The sequence below is a fragment of the Vigna angularis genome, chromosome 4 (assembly GCF_016808095.1).
Source record: "Vigna angularis cultivar LongXiaoDou No.4 chromosome 4, ASM1680809v1, whole genome shotgun sequence".
NCBI classification, from domain to species: Eukaryota; Viridiplantae; Streptophyta; class Magnoliopsida; order Fabales; family Fabaceae; genus Vigna; species Vigna angularis.
The window spans coordinates 8,473,997-8,489,219 of NC_068973.1; the positions used below are offsets into that span (position 1 = coordinate 8,473,997).

Here is a 15,223-nt window from a genome sequence, read left to right on the forward strand (position 1 = left end):
TCTTTATAAACTTAGTGAGTTTAATAATATTTAATTTTTCATTGAAAAATTTCCTACAAGATGGAAAAATGACATGATTTGTCTTTTAGAAAAATTGTCATATAGATGAAATTTTTTCAAAATTTATGTTTTGTTGTTTAACAGCAATTGATCAAAATTTTAAGATATGTTGAATTGAATCATATTCGAAAAGTATTGCTTGCAATTCGACGTTTACTATTGTAAGACTAAATATAGCACACATTCATATGCCAATTGATTAGTTGTTTCATGTTCATTATTCAAGGTGAGGCTGAAGCAAATTTTGATGAAGCATGAAACTGTGGCTTTTTCTTCCTACAACCCCACAATTTCTTTACGCACCCCCATTTTCAAAATGGCCATTATCCTTCATAAAATCATGTTCTAGAAATTTTTCAGAATAAGCTTTCCAGAATTTCAAAATATGATTTTTGAAACAGAATTTCTTAGAATAAGGTTTTCGTGAATGAAATTTTCGAAATGAATTTCTTGAACGAATTTGCAAAACTAGTTTTCCAAAATGTATCTAGAACATTTTTTTTGGAACAATATTTCTTGAACAACTTTTCCAAAATGTTTATAATACCTTTTGCGATGATTATTTCAAGATGATTATTTCAAAATGATTATTTCAAAATGAATTTTCCAGAATAAATTTTCCAATATACATGAAAAATATGTTTCAGAAATAACTTCTCAAAAGTTTTTTTCGGCAACGCATTCTTTTTCTTTCTCATTTAACAAGCTCGGAAGCATTCCCCACAGCCAGCCTTCACATAATATAAATTACAATATTTTTTCCTGTGACTTCATTGTCTAAGTAGAAGAATCTTCCTATTCTTACCCAGTCACCAAGACATTGAAGTAAGGTTATTAAATTCAAAAGTTTACGTAAATTTACGAGAGTTCAACTCGTAAGAATTTATTTCAGATGAAAAAAATTATATAAATAATATCTTAATTCAAATAAAACTACAAAATTATATAACTTTAAATAAATAAAATTTATATTTATATTATTCATAAAAATAAATATTATAAAACATAAATACTTAAATTATTGTCACTAATTTTGATGTATTTCATTAAATATATAACTTTCAAGTTTGCACAATCACTCCAAACTCGCGATTCTACACTATCTTACCGATTTCACAATTGATTCTATTGAGTTTACACAGATAACGAGTTAACTCGGAAGCCAAGTCTGAAAACAAATTAACTCTAGAGTTTGATAAGCATGCATTGAAGCAAACATGGATCAATGACAATTTCCCAAAGGCTCACTTAATTATTTTTCGTAGATCATTAACAGTAAGAAGCCTTATAATTCAGAGGCATTATTAGATGAGACAATTTTTATTCTTGGCAAAAAAGAAAGCAAACAACATCTTCAACACTATATCGAAGGAATAGTATTACTTTTGTTGTTGAAGCTATTATATTTGCAGGCAAACAAGGAACTGGCGCAGGATAATGACACAGAATCACATACAATGTGACAGGAATATCAACACACTTGTTTCATATGTGAAAGAAAAGGCATGAGTAAAAAACCAAGTATTCCAAACCAATCCAAAAGCTCCTCCTCATTGTTAGTGGTCTCAGCAAGCCTGACCACATCATAAATCAACACCCTCATCAAGACCTTTTGAACCGATCATCATCACATTTGAATCAATTTGTTTGTCAAACTTCTTTTTCCTCCTTGCTTCAAACTCTTGAAACCCCTCCATCTAGATCATTCATCAATCGTTCAATTGTATTGAAAATTAAACCTATGATTCTATCATTGAAAAGGTAAAAAGTACGAAACAAGATCATACCTGTTGCAATTGATCCATTGATATAGGATTACCATGCAGTGATATGTTCTGAAGAGCTTTGCAATCTTTCAATAAATTCCGAGGAGCCTGTCCGAAATGAAACCAAAGCGTCATCAAGACATTTGAAATATAAGGAAACTGGCTATAGTATAAATTTGTTACGCTTGGGCTTTCAAGAGGCAAACAAAAATATTCAAATGCGAATGAATTATAAACAAAAAAAAATGGAAAAGGTATCATTGTGTAAAAATAGTTTATTACCTACAAGATGGACAACTATGATGCCATAGTCCAAACCCACCAACGTAAATTCTAGTTAGTATGGCATATGTAATTCAAAGTCAAAACTGCTATTTAGCAGCTACCGTTAAAAATTATCTGTAGAATTTAACAAGTATGGTTAAAAAAATGCTACATTTCCGAATATCAACTTGGCAATTGTTAGTCGACCACTTGATCGGCTCTAAATAGTTCTCATAATAATGAATAACTTCTCATGCATATCCGTGGGAATGAAGCTGGATATTCCTAATATTGAAGTAAACCCTTAAGCAAACCAATGCAAAAGAGAAACAGGAACAAGCCTACCTCTCATCGATTTTACACATCCTTCCAACTACATAAAAAATATTATTGTACAACATACATACATATATACACACACATGTATAGTTTTGAGTGATCGTGGTCATAACCTCAATTTTAACTACCTTCATTACTGCTTAATAGTTTTGAGCCTACATTGGTAAACCTTTAATAGGGCCTTTCTCTTAATATCAACCCAGATCAAAATTGAGATTAATTCAGTGACTTGATTAGTTTCACTCAGCCATGTGCTTCACAGTCTTCCAGTTTTGTAGTGATGTGGTGGTCAGTTTGAAGCTCTCTCTACACATGCTGTCATTGCACTCTTACATACATCTGCTGCAGCTCGTTGGATCTACCTCATAAATATTTTAATGACGAAGATAAAATGGTTTGAGAGAGGACAAAATCAAAGTCCCAAGGGCAGTTTAAGGGCAATATAACTACCACACAAAGTCACCCTTTTAATAAGCAAACAACAAAAACTATTTTGTACTATATTTGTAATATAAATTTATATATTTAGTGATGTGTCAGGTCAAGAGGTTTAGTTAGAGACCCACTGGTTCAACCAGTGACCTTCTAACCCAGTACCTTGATAGGGTTAATGACCTATTCAGTTATGATAACACTGCATACCATAGAAGAGTTGATTTTTTGAAACTCAAATCCTAATTCATGGCAAATGATGATTGTTATTTTTTTAAAAGCTAGCTATATATTCTTTCTATATGTTTTTGGTTCAAAAAGTTTATGCATATGATGCCTGCTCATATAATGTAGCCCAAAAATTAATATTGACTCATCAGTTTTTAATTAGTCTCTTTGGGTATGTATGTTAAAAACATTTTGTTAATATAAAGGTAGATATGTTACAAGTTTCATCATATGAATTCCGTTAGTTGAACTCAATAGTTAATATAATTTAGCTAAATCTTTCCTGTTGTTTTGTTAATGCTTCAAAACACATTTAAGGATAAAGAGGAAATCATTATCGGACCAATTTTTGCTTTTACAATATAGATGAATTGTCCTTAGAAGATATCCATACAATTTTAGAACATAGAAAAATTCAATTCACACTCACAAAATAAATAAACTATTATAAATGGAAACAGTAAAATGCATTTAATCAAGTCTAGAAGTCCATAACCTAGAATTCAAAATTACAAAAAACTACCTGCTTAACATTATTGTTATCCAAGCAAAGTGACTTTAAGTGAGAGAGATTGCACACGGAAGATGGAAGATCTTCTATAAGATTATCTGAAATGTTAAGAAAAAGGTTGGAATTAGCCTCATTCAAACACAACATATACACAATATTGAATATAGAGAAAAGCTAGGTATAGGGTTAACCTCCTTGGTGTTGAGAATATACATAAGATAATGTATTTATAATAAAGAGAATGGAGGCTAAGCCTAAAATATAAATGAATATGTAAAAATAACATAATTAACATAGGGACATGTTTCCCTAATTAACATAAAACACGATATATTTAACATTCCCCCTCAAACTGGTACATATAAATCATATGTACCAAGCTTGTTACAAATATAATTAATATGCAGTCCCTATAAAGACTTAGGGAAAATGTATGCTAACTGGTCATTTAAGTTTACAAACTCAGTCTTGATGTCTCCAGATACAATCTTCTCTAAAATGAAATTACAATCAGTCTCAATGTGTTTGATCCTTTTGTGAAAGACAGAATTAGAGTTGATATGAAGAACAGTTTGATTGTCACATATAAGTGTCATTTGAGTGACATCTCCAAATTGTAACTCTTTAAGCAATTGTTTAAGCCAAACAAGTTCACAAGTGGCTGAGGCCATAGATCTATATTCTACTTCTGCACTAGATCTTGCCACAACACTTTGTTTCTTACTCTTCCAAGGGATTTAGTTACCTCCAATGGAAACACAATACCCGGAAATAGTTCTTCTATTAGAAGGAGACCATGCCCAATCAGCATCTAAATAGCAAACAATCTTTGTATGGTTATTGGAACCATATAATAAACCATTTCCAAGAGATCCTTTAATGTACTTTAATATATGGATGATTTCCTTCCAATGATCTTCACATGGGGAAATGAGAAAGTGGCTTACAACACCGACGACAAAGAAAATGTCACGACGAGTAACTGTAAGGTAATTTAATTTTCCAACCAATCTTCTATATTGCTCAAGATATGAAATAGGCTCCCTTGATTTGGTAGGAATTTGGTATTAGGATCCATGGGTGTGTCAACATACTTTGAATTCATCAACCCAGTTTCCTCCAAAATATTCAATTCATACTTTCTTTGAGATAGAACAATATCATCATTGTATTGTGCTATCTCAATACCCAAGAAATATCAGAGTTTGTCAATATCTTTGGTCTAAAAATGGTGGCAAGGGTGTTGTTTCATCTAGGAGATGGTGGTCACTACTTGTAAGAACAATGTCATCAACATATACAATGAAATAGACACATCCAAGTGCTTGAGTGACGGTAAAAGACTAAATGATCTACCTCACTCCAAGTCATACCAAATTGTTGAACAACGCCACTAAATTTTCCAAACCAAACCCTAGGAGATTGTTTTAGACCATATAAAGATTTGCAAAGACGACACACCAAACCAAAAGACTCCCTTTGAGCAACAAATCTTGGGGTTGCTCCATATAAGTTTCTTCTTGCAAATCTCTATTGAGGAAAAAAAATTTGACATCCAGTAAATAAAAAGGTCGTTGTTGAAGAGCAGCCATCTCTAAAAATAAACAAACAAAAGTCATCTTTGCCACTGAAGAAAAAGTGTCACCATAATCCAATCCAAAAATTTGTGTAACATTTGGCCACAAGTCTAGCTTTGAGGCGATCAATAATACCATAAGGACCAAATTTGATAGCAAAAACTCACCTGCAACCAACAACAAATTTTCCAAACAGTAATGGGACATGCTCCCAAGTTCCACTCTTCTGAAGAACACTTAATTCATCTCGTATGACCTAACGCCAACTAGGATGGGCTAAGGCAACACTGACAGATTTAGGAATGGACACAGAAGAAACAGACGAAAGGTGGGTATAAAAAGGTGAAGATAATCTATGGTAACACAAAGAAATATAATGTGGAGAGGGATTACGAGTACAACATAGAATTAAGAATTTTGTTATCTAAAACCAATGATGGCATACGATGAATAAGATAACATGTAGTAAAAATAGCATCACCCCAACAATGTTGAGGAACCTACCATTAATTAAAAGAGTACGAGTTATTTCAATAAGATATCTATTTTTGCGCTCAAGCCACTCCATTTTGTTGAGGTGTATAAGCACATGAAGTTTGATGAAGAATGTCATGAGAAACCATAAATTGTTTAAAAGAATTTGAAAGATATTCAGGATCATTATTACTTCGCAAAGTTCGAATAGAAATACCAAACTGAGTTTTAATTTCATTATAAAATGTTTGAAAGATATTGTTAGGATATTTACCCTATTTATCATCATTATATTGTGTCAAGGGTTACCCTATTTATCATGATTATATTGTGTTTAGGGTTATCCTATTTTTCATGATTATATTGTGTCTAGAGTTACCCTAATTATCATGTACTCTTGTATCAATTTATTCTTATAAATAGAAGATTATGAGAGGGATCAATCAAGCCCTCAAGAATTATTTTACAGTTTCAATCTCAAGTGATATAAAATAAATCCGAACGGTTTTTCATTAAAAATAACCAAGTACATATGAAATAATCGTCAATAAAAGTAACAAAATATTGAAAACTTAAATTAGACTTAACATGACTAGGTTGTCAGAGTGAACTAAGGCAAAAGGAGACGAAGCACATTGTGAGATAGTACTAGGAAAGGAACTATGACTATGTTTCCCTAATTGACACGACTCACACACCAAACTAGATAGATAACTTGGACAACCGGGTAACAAGTTATTGCAATTTGGCCAAACTGGAATGACCTAGATGAGCATGAAGGAAGGATGGAGACTCCATAACTGTGCCAACATGTGTAGAAGGGTGGAAATGATGAAGACCACAAGACTCACATTCAATGTCAACTAATGGATAATAAATTAAAAAGAGATCTAGGGACATAAAGAACATAATCAATGGATAAAAAAGGAAAAAGGTTAACAATCCCAACACTAAGAGCTAAAACCGAGACCCAATAGCCATTGTAATAGAAGGTAAATTATCCAGATGAGCTAGATGAGCTAAAACAAAGATTTGCTACAACTAATGTGATCTATGGCTCCTGAGTCGATACCCATGGACCAATAGATGTAGATTGAGTCAGACCAACAAAAGATGTCCTGTGCGTGCAACCAAAGCAGTGGAACTAGAAGGTTGACGATCCTAGCACCATTTAAGAAATTCATAGAAGAGAGAAGATTTGTCGGTGGTATTAGATCAAAGAGGATTCACAATAGATGATTGTGAGGGAGGATCAATCTGAGCAACAGTAACATATCAAGGAGGACGACCATGTAATGCGTAACACCTGTCAATCTTGTGGCCTAGCTTGTCACAATGGTCACACTTGTGATGATGCCCTTTTCTTAGCTTGCAAGAGCGATTACGATCATCATGTTGAGATGCTAAAGCAGAGGAATCATCGATAGAAGGTGTATCATTGATGGGTGTACTCGACACACGCAAAATGATGGAACAAGTAGAAGTAAATGTGGGTACAACAAGGAACCCAAAATTTGATCACGGACATGGAATATTTGTCAGCAAGTCTGTGTAAAGCCAATACCATGGAAAACATTGATTGTTGCTCTATTTCTTGGGAGGAGTAGAGGTGGGAGGTCATAGTTCATTAAATTCATTAAAAAGAGCATGAATTTTACCCAAATAATTAGTCATAAAGTCTTTGATGAGCAACAACATTGAAAAGATTGTGACAAACATCATAAAGACATTGAGTATCATTGTTGTATAATAATTTTGCTTGTTCCTAGACAGCAAAACATGTGTCGTAGGCATGAAACATTTGTTTTAAGAAAGAGTGAATGATATTCTTGAGAACCATGCATATCGGTACAACAAGGAACCCAAAATTTGATCACGGACATGGAATATTTGTCAGCAAGTCTGTGTAAAGCCAATACCATGGAAAACATTGATTGTTGCTCTATTTCTTGGGAGGAGTAGAGGTAGGAGGTCATAGTTCATTAAATTCATTAAAAAGAGCATGAATTTTACCCAAATAATTAGTCATAAAGTCTTTGATGAGCAACAACATTGAAAAGATTGTGACAAACATCATAAAGACATTGAGTATCATTGTTGTATAATAATTTTGCTTGTTCCTAGACAGCAAAACATGTGTCGTAGGCATGAAACATTTGTTTTAAGAAAGAGTGAATGGTATTCTTGAGAACCATGCATATCTAAGCATCAATTCTCTTCCAACAGGAAAATTCACCAGAGCAATAACAGTCACTCTTTGAGTAAGATGATCAAGATACCCCTGACTCTCAAGCCAAAATTTAATGTCTGACACCCAAGTCGCATAATTAGTGTCATGTAACTTATTAATGGAGAATTGCACATTAACACAATTACTATAGATTGACGGGTCAGACACACTGGTGGCAAAAGAGATATCAGAAGAGGCAGCAAAAGACGCCATGGAGAAAGAGAAAAAAAAACCTTAAAAACCCAAAGAGGTCTAATTGGACCAATGAGGCCAGATCCAAAAAGAAGATGAAGAGGCGATGTCAGCACAGGTGATCGTTGCCGAAGAGGAGTGGCAACGTGGTGCAAAACTGACAGTGGCATAGCTTTGAATGGTGCATGAGAGAGCATGGCTCCTCCGATGGTGGTGATTCTTGCGGCATGGTCGAAACGATCAAAACTGTGTGGCCACCCGATGGTGACGTGATGGCAGTGGCAGCAGCAACGATTGCAATGGCAGGGGCGACAAAAAAAAAATGCCAAAACACCCTAACCTCTAGATACCATATTGAATATAGAGAAAAACTAGGCATAAGGTTAATCTCCCGTATGTTGATAACACACATAGGTAAGCCCACAATACAAATGAATTTGTAAAAATAACATAATTAACATAGGGATATGTTTCCATAATTAACATAAAATGCAATATATCTAACATATAAAAACATAATGTAGATTGTTCTAAAGATCCAAATTATATTAACAAAGAATTTTATGATATATTACCAACATGAAATATTAGCATGTTTCGAAATTATAACCACATATAACCCGAAAATTACTATTGATTTAGTTATACTACACATGTTTGGATTAACTTATTTTGGAGTCATGAGATGGGGGTTGACTAACTCTTAAGAGATATTTAAAAAAGTAATCATTCTTGAAAATAACTAAAACAAACATAAACAAACTATAAAGCACAACGACTCCAAACACTTCAACTTCAAAATAAGAGGTAAAATAAGAGAAATAACCTGAAATATCAAGAAAACATGAAAAGCAATCTAGTTCAGCAAATCTTAAAACAAAAACTTCCATTGAAGAGAAACAAAGATCATGAAGGCAGATCCTCTTTGGGCTAAAAACAAAAAATTCTAGCTTAGGAAACACATGAAAAAGAACAAGTAAGGAAAACACACGCACAAGCCAATATGCAAACATATCCATTACAATGTCCAGGAAATGCATACATGAACAATTTGTTTCTACATAAAACATACCATTTGCTTGTAACTCTTCCAAAGAGGAGCAACTGCCAACAGATTCCGGAAGGGACTGTAACTTGTTATTTGACACATTCAAAAGCACCAACTACAATATTAAACAATGTATTAGCCTCTAATGTTAAAATAAGGTAAGCATTTCATATTAAAGTCTGCCAAACCACTCTTTTAGTTCTTTTCTTTGAGTGCATAATTATACCAAGCTCTGTGCAAATCAAAATCACAAGTCTATCTAGCATAAATTCTGCATTGGAATAGACTACAATATGTGTGTCTGGATCAGAGTTCTTAAATTCTATAAGTCTTAATTAAATATTATTCAAGGTTCAGAAGTTAAGCTGATTTCAAGAGAAAAAAAATTATATTTATTCACTTGAAGAGTTGACAAATAGACAAGAACATACTTCGGATGGCACAATAAAATATAATTTTTTTTCATTATGACAAATAACATTGTTTCTTACATGTATACATGTATGAAGTGGAGACAACTACCTTTTTGAAATGTCTACACTCAAAGGATAATTGCAAATTTTCAAAATTGAATGATCATGAAGCAAATAATCATATCTAGGTATAAATGCATTAAGCACGTGGAAAAGAAGAAAACATAAAAAGTTGAATGATATTTAGGTTACGAGATGTATTACATTTCTCAAACTTCCAATAGTCATTGGCAAGGATGCTAATAAATTCCTTGAGACAGATAAGCGTTCAAGCCTTACTAACTGGTCCACTAGAGAAAAAATACATTGAATTAATATAAAAAACAAAGAAAAGTTAGACTAAATAAATGCTAAGAAAATAAATAACGATATTTACTTTAAATAGTTACTTAAAGATTACATTCATCAGGTAAGGAAGTAATTCGATTTCCATCCAGGTTCAACAGTTTCAAAGATTGGAGTTTGCCTAAACTCACTGGCAGTCTCTCAATTAAGTTCTCCGCTAATACCTGTGATGTCAATGCAACTTCAATTAAAATGGTATTTTAATCAATCTTTTCTATTATATAACTCTACCTATTTTTAAAACATTAAAGAAGTGGCTACCCAAATACTACTATGGTAAAAATAAATGAAAGATAGCAGAGTCCTAACACAGTCAAAAGAAAATGAGTTTCAAAGTGAAAGAAAAAAATTAAAATTTAATAATTAAATAGTAACCGTACTTGCAAAGGGAAATAAAAAAAATGACAGGGTTCAATGCAGAGTTGTGGAAATGAAGACAAACTTCAGTCTGACTTGGTCTTAATAATTTTTATTTGTCCCTTTAGTTTATAAGTCCAATAAGTGGTGTAAAACAAGCACATATGCAACTTGTTAAGGTTCTACCAATTAGAAAGTCAAGAGATAATTAGTGTTTAGTTTTTACTAGGTTTTGTAATTAAGAAATGACAAGAAATAGTATATATATATATATATATATATATATATATATATATATATATATATATATATATATATATATATATATATATCTTAAAATCAACCATGATTTATAACTATCCATTATGTTTGAACACATCATTTGGCAGTACGTTGCTAAAGCCTGAAAAATAAAACGAATTGGTAATACCAGTATTGAGAAAAGAAGGCCACAAAATATCATGTCAAATTCTCTTACAACCTATTTAATTTACTGACCCTATTAATTTATTTAAAAACGACAGATAAAATCCATAAAAAAATATCTTAGTCCAAAAACGTTTATAGTAAATGCTCAACAGAAGCTACCATCGCATCTGGCATAGCTGCATAAAGTAATAGTTGGTTCTTACCATGCGTTGTATATTAATTAACTTGTTGATTTCCATAGGAATGTCAACTGCAGAGGAAAAAATGAATTGTTAACAACAAAGTAATAATCCTTTTAGAGAGAAAACACACTTTTGTTACATGTCAAAATAACCATATACTTAGAGGAATGACATCTTAACCAAAATGTAAGGTAAATATAATAGAAGAATGGAAAACCACTTATCTATTCGATTATGCGTCAAGTCAAGAGTGCGAACAGATGTGTCTAACTTAATAATTTCATCTGGAAATGTCTGTTTGCAAAGGCTCCATTGTAAGTAAACGTGTTCTGAAAAAACACACAAGGGCAAGCATACAAATACAAATACACAAAAAGAGATAAAGTAAATTGTCCACACAAATTTTCAATAAAAGCAACAGATCTCTGTCAAATGTTTTGACGAGTCTCGCAAGTATCACCAACAGTATAACATCACTTTTCTGAAAATCAATTCATACCAAAAAAAAACGCCTCAAATAGCTTCACAATGTAAACAATACAATTCAAACAACAACTAAACAGATTATCTAATCAAAGTTTCCAAACTGACACTACCAAACCAGTACACACAAAAAGCTCATAAAACTTAAACATTCATCGTTTCAAATTTCAATGTACCAAGCTTAAACAACACAGTAAAAAGAAGAAAATATCATAAACAGTGACGTAAGTGTCATTAACTTTAGACGTCAACAGTAGAGGCTTTGCCAACAGCATAACATTATCATCATTTCAAGGTTTCAAATGTAACACAGCATGCACCCATCATCACAACTAACAAAGAAATAAATAAAAACAAGAAAAAAAAAGTACAATTGGGAAAAATCAATTAGACACGATAAAGAGAGAATTGATTGCCTTTAATTTGGAATCGCGCAAAGCAACAATTCCAGTGGCTCGCCAACGTGCGATCCTGTTGGCTTTGGTATCACTGTTTTTGCTCAAGAAACAACCCATTTTTTAGGTTAGCAATGGAGAACGATTCGTTGTTTGAGTTTGTGGAAATTGATGGAGGTTTCTGCGAGGGTGAGACACTATACTAACAATTCTTCGCGATTTGTTGTCCCACCCACCTCTGTTGTGTCTGGGTGGTGTTCGATTGGGTCTTCGCTCACAAATGACGTGATGTTATTTTCTTATACTATTTTCTTTTTCATTTTTTTTCTTTTTCATTTTTTTTTTCTTTTTCTTGTGTTTGAGGAGTTCAGCCTGTTAAGATATTAAAAGTAATTTAAACCTAAATCACTCGGAGGATCCATTCGGTTGGCCTTTGCAGGATGATCAGTTAAGTTGTTGGTATCTTTTACGTTTAGTTGCTATACACTCGTACACTTAAATTTAACCAGTAAAACAACAGTTAATTCTCACAATATTTTTTAAAGAGTTGAATACTAACCTACCTACAAATAATACATAGTTATGAGTATCTTACATATTTTATTATGAACTTATAATAAAATCTTATATGTAGGTCTCATGTTTTACTATTATAATTGTATCTCAGTTTTTAGTGGTTTGTGGATGCCAATCACGTGATTATAGCTTTAATGGTAGTCTCAATTGATTTTCTTTTCCTTGTATATATTAACATATTATAATCAATAAAATATCATACTTTGCATATAATTTGGCATGTTATTAGAGTCAAATTTATGATATCTCATTCTCTAATAACATAGCTACATAGTTGAAATGACAAAGGAATGAGAGAGTATTGAAATCAAAGAAGTGAAAGAAACATTCTTGTCCTACGATCTTAGTGTCAATGATAATCATGGAAATGTGATTACATAGGTGCAACTAAAAGGAGAAAACTACGAGGAATGGGCTAAGACAGTGAAGATCTTTTTGCGAGCTCGAAGAAAATGAGGTTTCATAGATGAGACTCATACGAAACCAAAAATAGACGCATCCAAGATGAAAGATTGGTGGACAATTCAATGGAAGCTTGTGTCTTGGATACTAAACACCATTGAACCTAATTTGTGTTCCACTATTGCCTACATAGAAAACGCAAAGGACATCTAGGATGACATAAAGGAACGATTATCGATTGTGAATGGACCAAGAATCCAACAACTAAAGTCAGAATTGACAAAATGTAAACAACAAGGAATGACAATGGTTTCCTATTATGGGAAGCTAAAAATATTGTGGGATGAACTGGAAAATTATGAGCAAATACCACAGTGTACAAGTGGTGGATGCAAGTGTAATATTGTTACCAAACTTGAGAAACGAAGAGAAGAAGAAAGTGTCCATCAATTATTAATGGAGCTAGATCATGAAAGCTATAAAACAACACGGTCAAATGTTTTGGCAACAAATGCATTACCCTCATTAAATTGGGTATATATCACCATGGTGCAAGAATAAAGGGTGAGAACAATCACTAGGTCCAAAGGAAAGCAAGGAATGATCGTGGGAATGGCTGTGAAAACAGAGACTAAAAGCAAGTTGCGCAAAAAGCAAAAGAAAAAGCAGTTATATGCACACATTGTGGAATGATTAGACATGACAAGGACAATTGCTTCGAGATCATTGGTTATCCAAATTGGTGGGGAGAAAGGCTAAAAATGAAAACAAAAGTGGCAGAAGAAATCAACAAAGGACATGGTTCTTCTAAGGAAGAGAAGGAACACTTCGTGTTAATATGGCACATACTAGTACATGTAGTAGTGACGTGAAGCCAAACACCAGAAATCAAGAAGTAGCGAGATTGAGTATTGAGCAGTGGCAAACCTTGGCAGCCATGTTGAATTCTCACAAGGCAAATACGAGTGAAAGGATGATCGGTAAGAAACCATGTGACTTGTGGATTATTGACAGTGGTGTCTCTAACCATATGACAGGAACACTATATAACTTGTGGGAGAGTCGAACTTTGGAAAATGCCCTATGGGACTGTCAAATGGTGAATTAGTGATGGCAAACAAAGAAGGATCGATTTTCCTTGATGGAGGATTAAAGCTTGAAAATGTTCTATATGTTTTGAAGTTAAATTGTAATTGATTTCAATATCACAATTGATAGATGAATCAAAATGTATAGTGCATTTTACTGATAGGTTTTGTGCAATGCAAGACCACATTTCGAGGACTAATTGGAGCATGTGAACAGAAAAATGGATTATATTGGTTTTGTGGTGCGAGTAACATAAAGGCTTATCAGATCAACACAGAAAGTTAACTTGAGATTTTATACAAAAGAATGAGACATCATGCTTACCAAATTTTTGAAAAGGTTCTTAATATGTTCAATGGACATAGTGATAAGGATAAAAATAGAATGTGTGAAGTGTGTGAGAGATCGAAGCAAAGTGGGATTAAATTTTTTTTAAGTGATTATCAAGTGTCCATCATTTTTTATTTAATACATTGTGATTTATGGGATCCACACAAAACTCCATCGTTTTGTGGTGCGTCTTACTTTCTAACCATGGTTGATGATTGTTCACGAGATGTGTGAATATACCTATTGAGCAATAAGAAAGTTGTGTCACAGACTTTAATGAATTTCATCGCTTTAATAGAACGATAATACAAGAAACAAGTCAAAATGATACGAAGTGACAATGGAACAGAGTTATGTGTCTTCAACAATATTCCAGCTACATTGGATACTCCATCAAAGCTCATGCACTGGAACACCTCAACAAAATGGAAGAGTCGAGCGAAAACATCACACATTCTAAATGTAGCACGTGCTCTACGGTTTTAAGGACAACTTCCTCTCAAATTCTAGGTGAATGCATTTTGACCGCAAGTTACCTGATCGATTGCATACCTTCAACAATTCTCCAAGGAAGAACTCCATATGAAATAGTGAATGGGAAGCCGCCCACCTTTGACCATTTGTGAGTGTTTGGATGCTTGTGTTATGCACGTAACTAAGATAGGAAGGGTGATAAATTTGCAAGTAGAAGTCGTGAGAGTGTGTTTGTTGGGTATTCGGATGAACAAAAAGGGATGGAAATTGTTTAATTTGGAAAGAGAAGTCTTTTGGGTTTCGAGAGATGTCTAGTTTGTTGAACATGAATTCTTATTTTCCTCTCTCGGTAATAGAGAACCTTCAGAAGTATAATTTCCCTCTATCAATGTTGGGAAAGAAAATAATGATGTTGTATACATTGTGAAGATTGGTGAAAATAATCCAATGACTGAGGAAGTGGCCCCAATTGAGGTCAGGGGCTAAGATACGTACCCTGAACAAGAGTCCCCGTCCTAGAGCGTTTCTTCATCAGAACAAACTTCCAATTTGACGATAGAGCAAGAG

At 33.2% G+C, this 15,223-nt stretch overlaps 1 protein-coding gene across 1 annotated transcript; it reads right to left on the reverse strand.

Moving 5' to 3' along the window:
* Nucleotides 1–1,334: 1,334 nt before the first annotated feature.
* Nucleotides 1,335–12,140, reverse strand: LOC108332192 (plant intracellular Ras-group-related LRR protein 7). Its single transcript, XM_017567374.2, has 9 exons — nucleotides 11,807–12,140; nucleotides 11,132–11,201; nucleotides 10,929–10,975; nucleotides 9,995–10,103; nucleotides 9,799–9,884; nucleotides 9,146–9,236; nucleotides 3,613–3,698; nucleotides 1,848–1,934; nucleotides 1,335–1,757 (listed from the first exon to the last, which is right to left on the reverse strand). The coding sequence occupies exons 1-9, from the start codon at nucleotides 11,903–11,905 to the stop codon at nucleotides 1,644–1,646; spliced, it is 789 nt and encodes a 262-aa protein (XP_017422863.1). The 5' UTR covers nucleotides 11,906–12,140; the 3' UTR covers nucleotides 1,335–1,643.
* Between the last annotated feature and the right edge of the window lie 3,083 nt (nucleotides 12,141–15,223).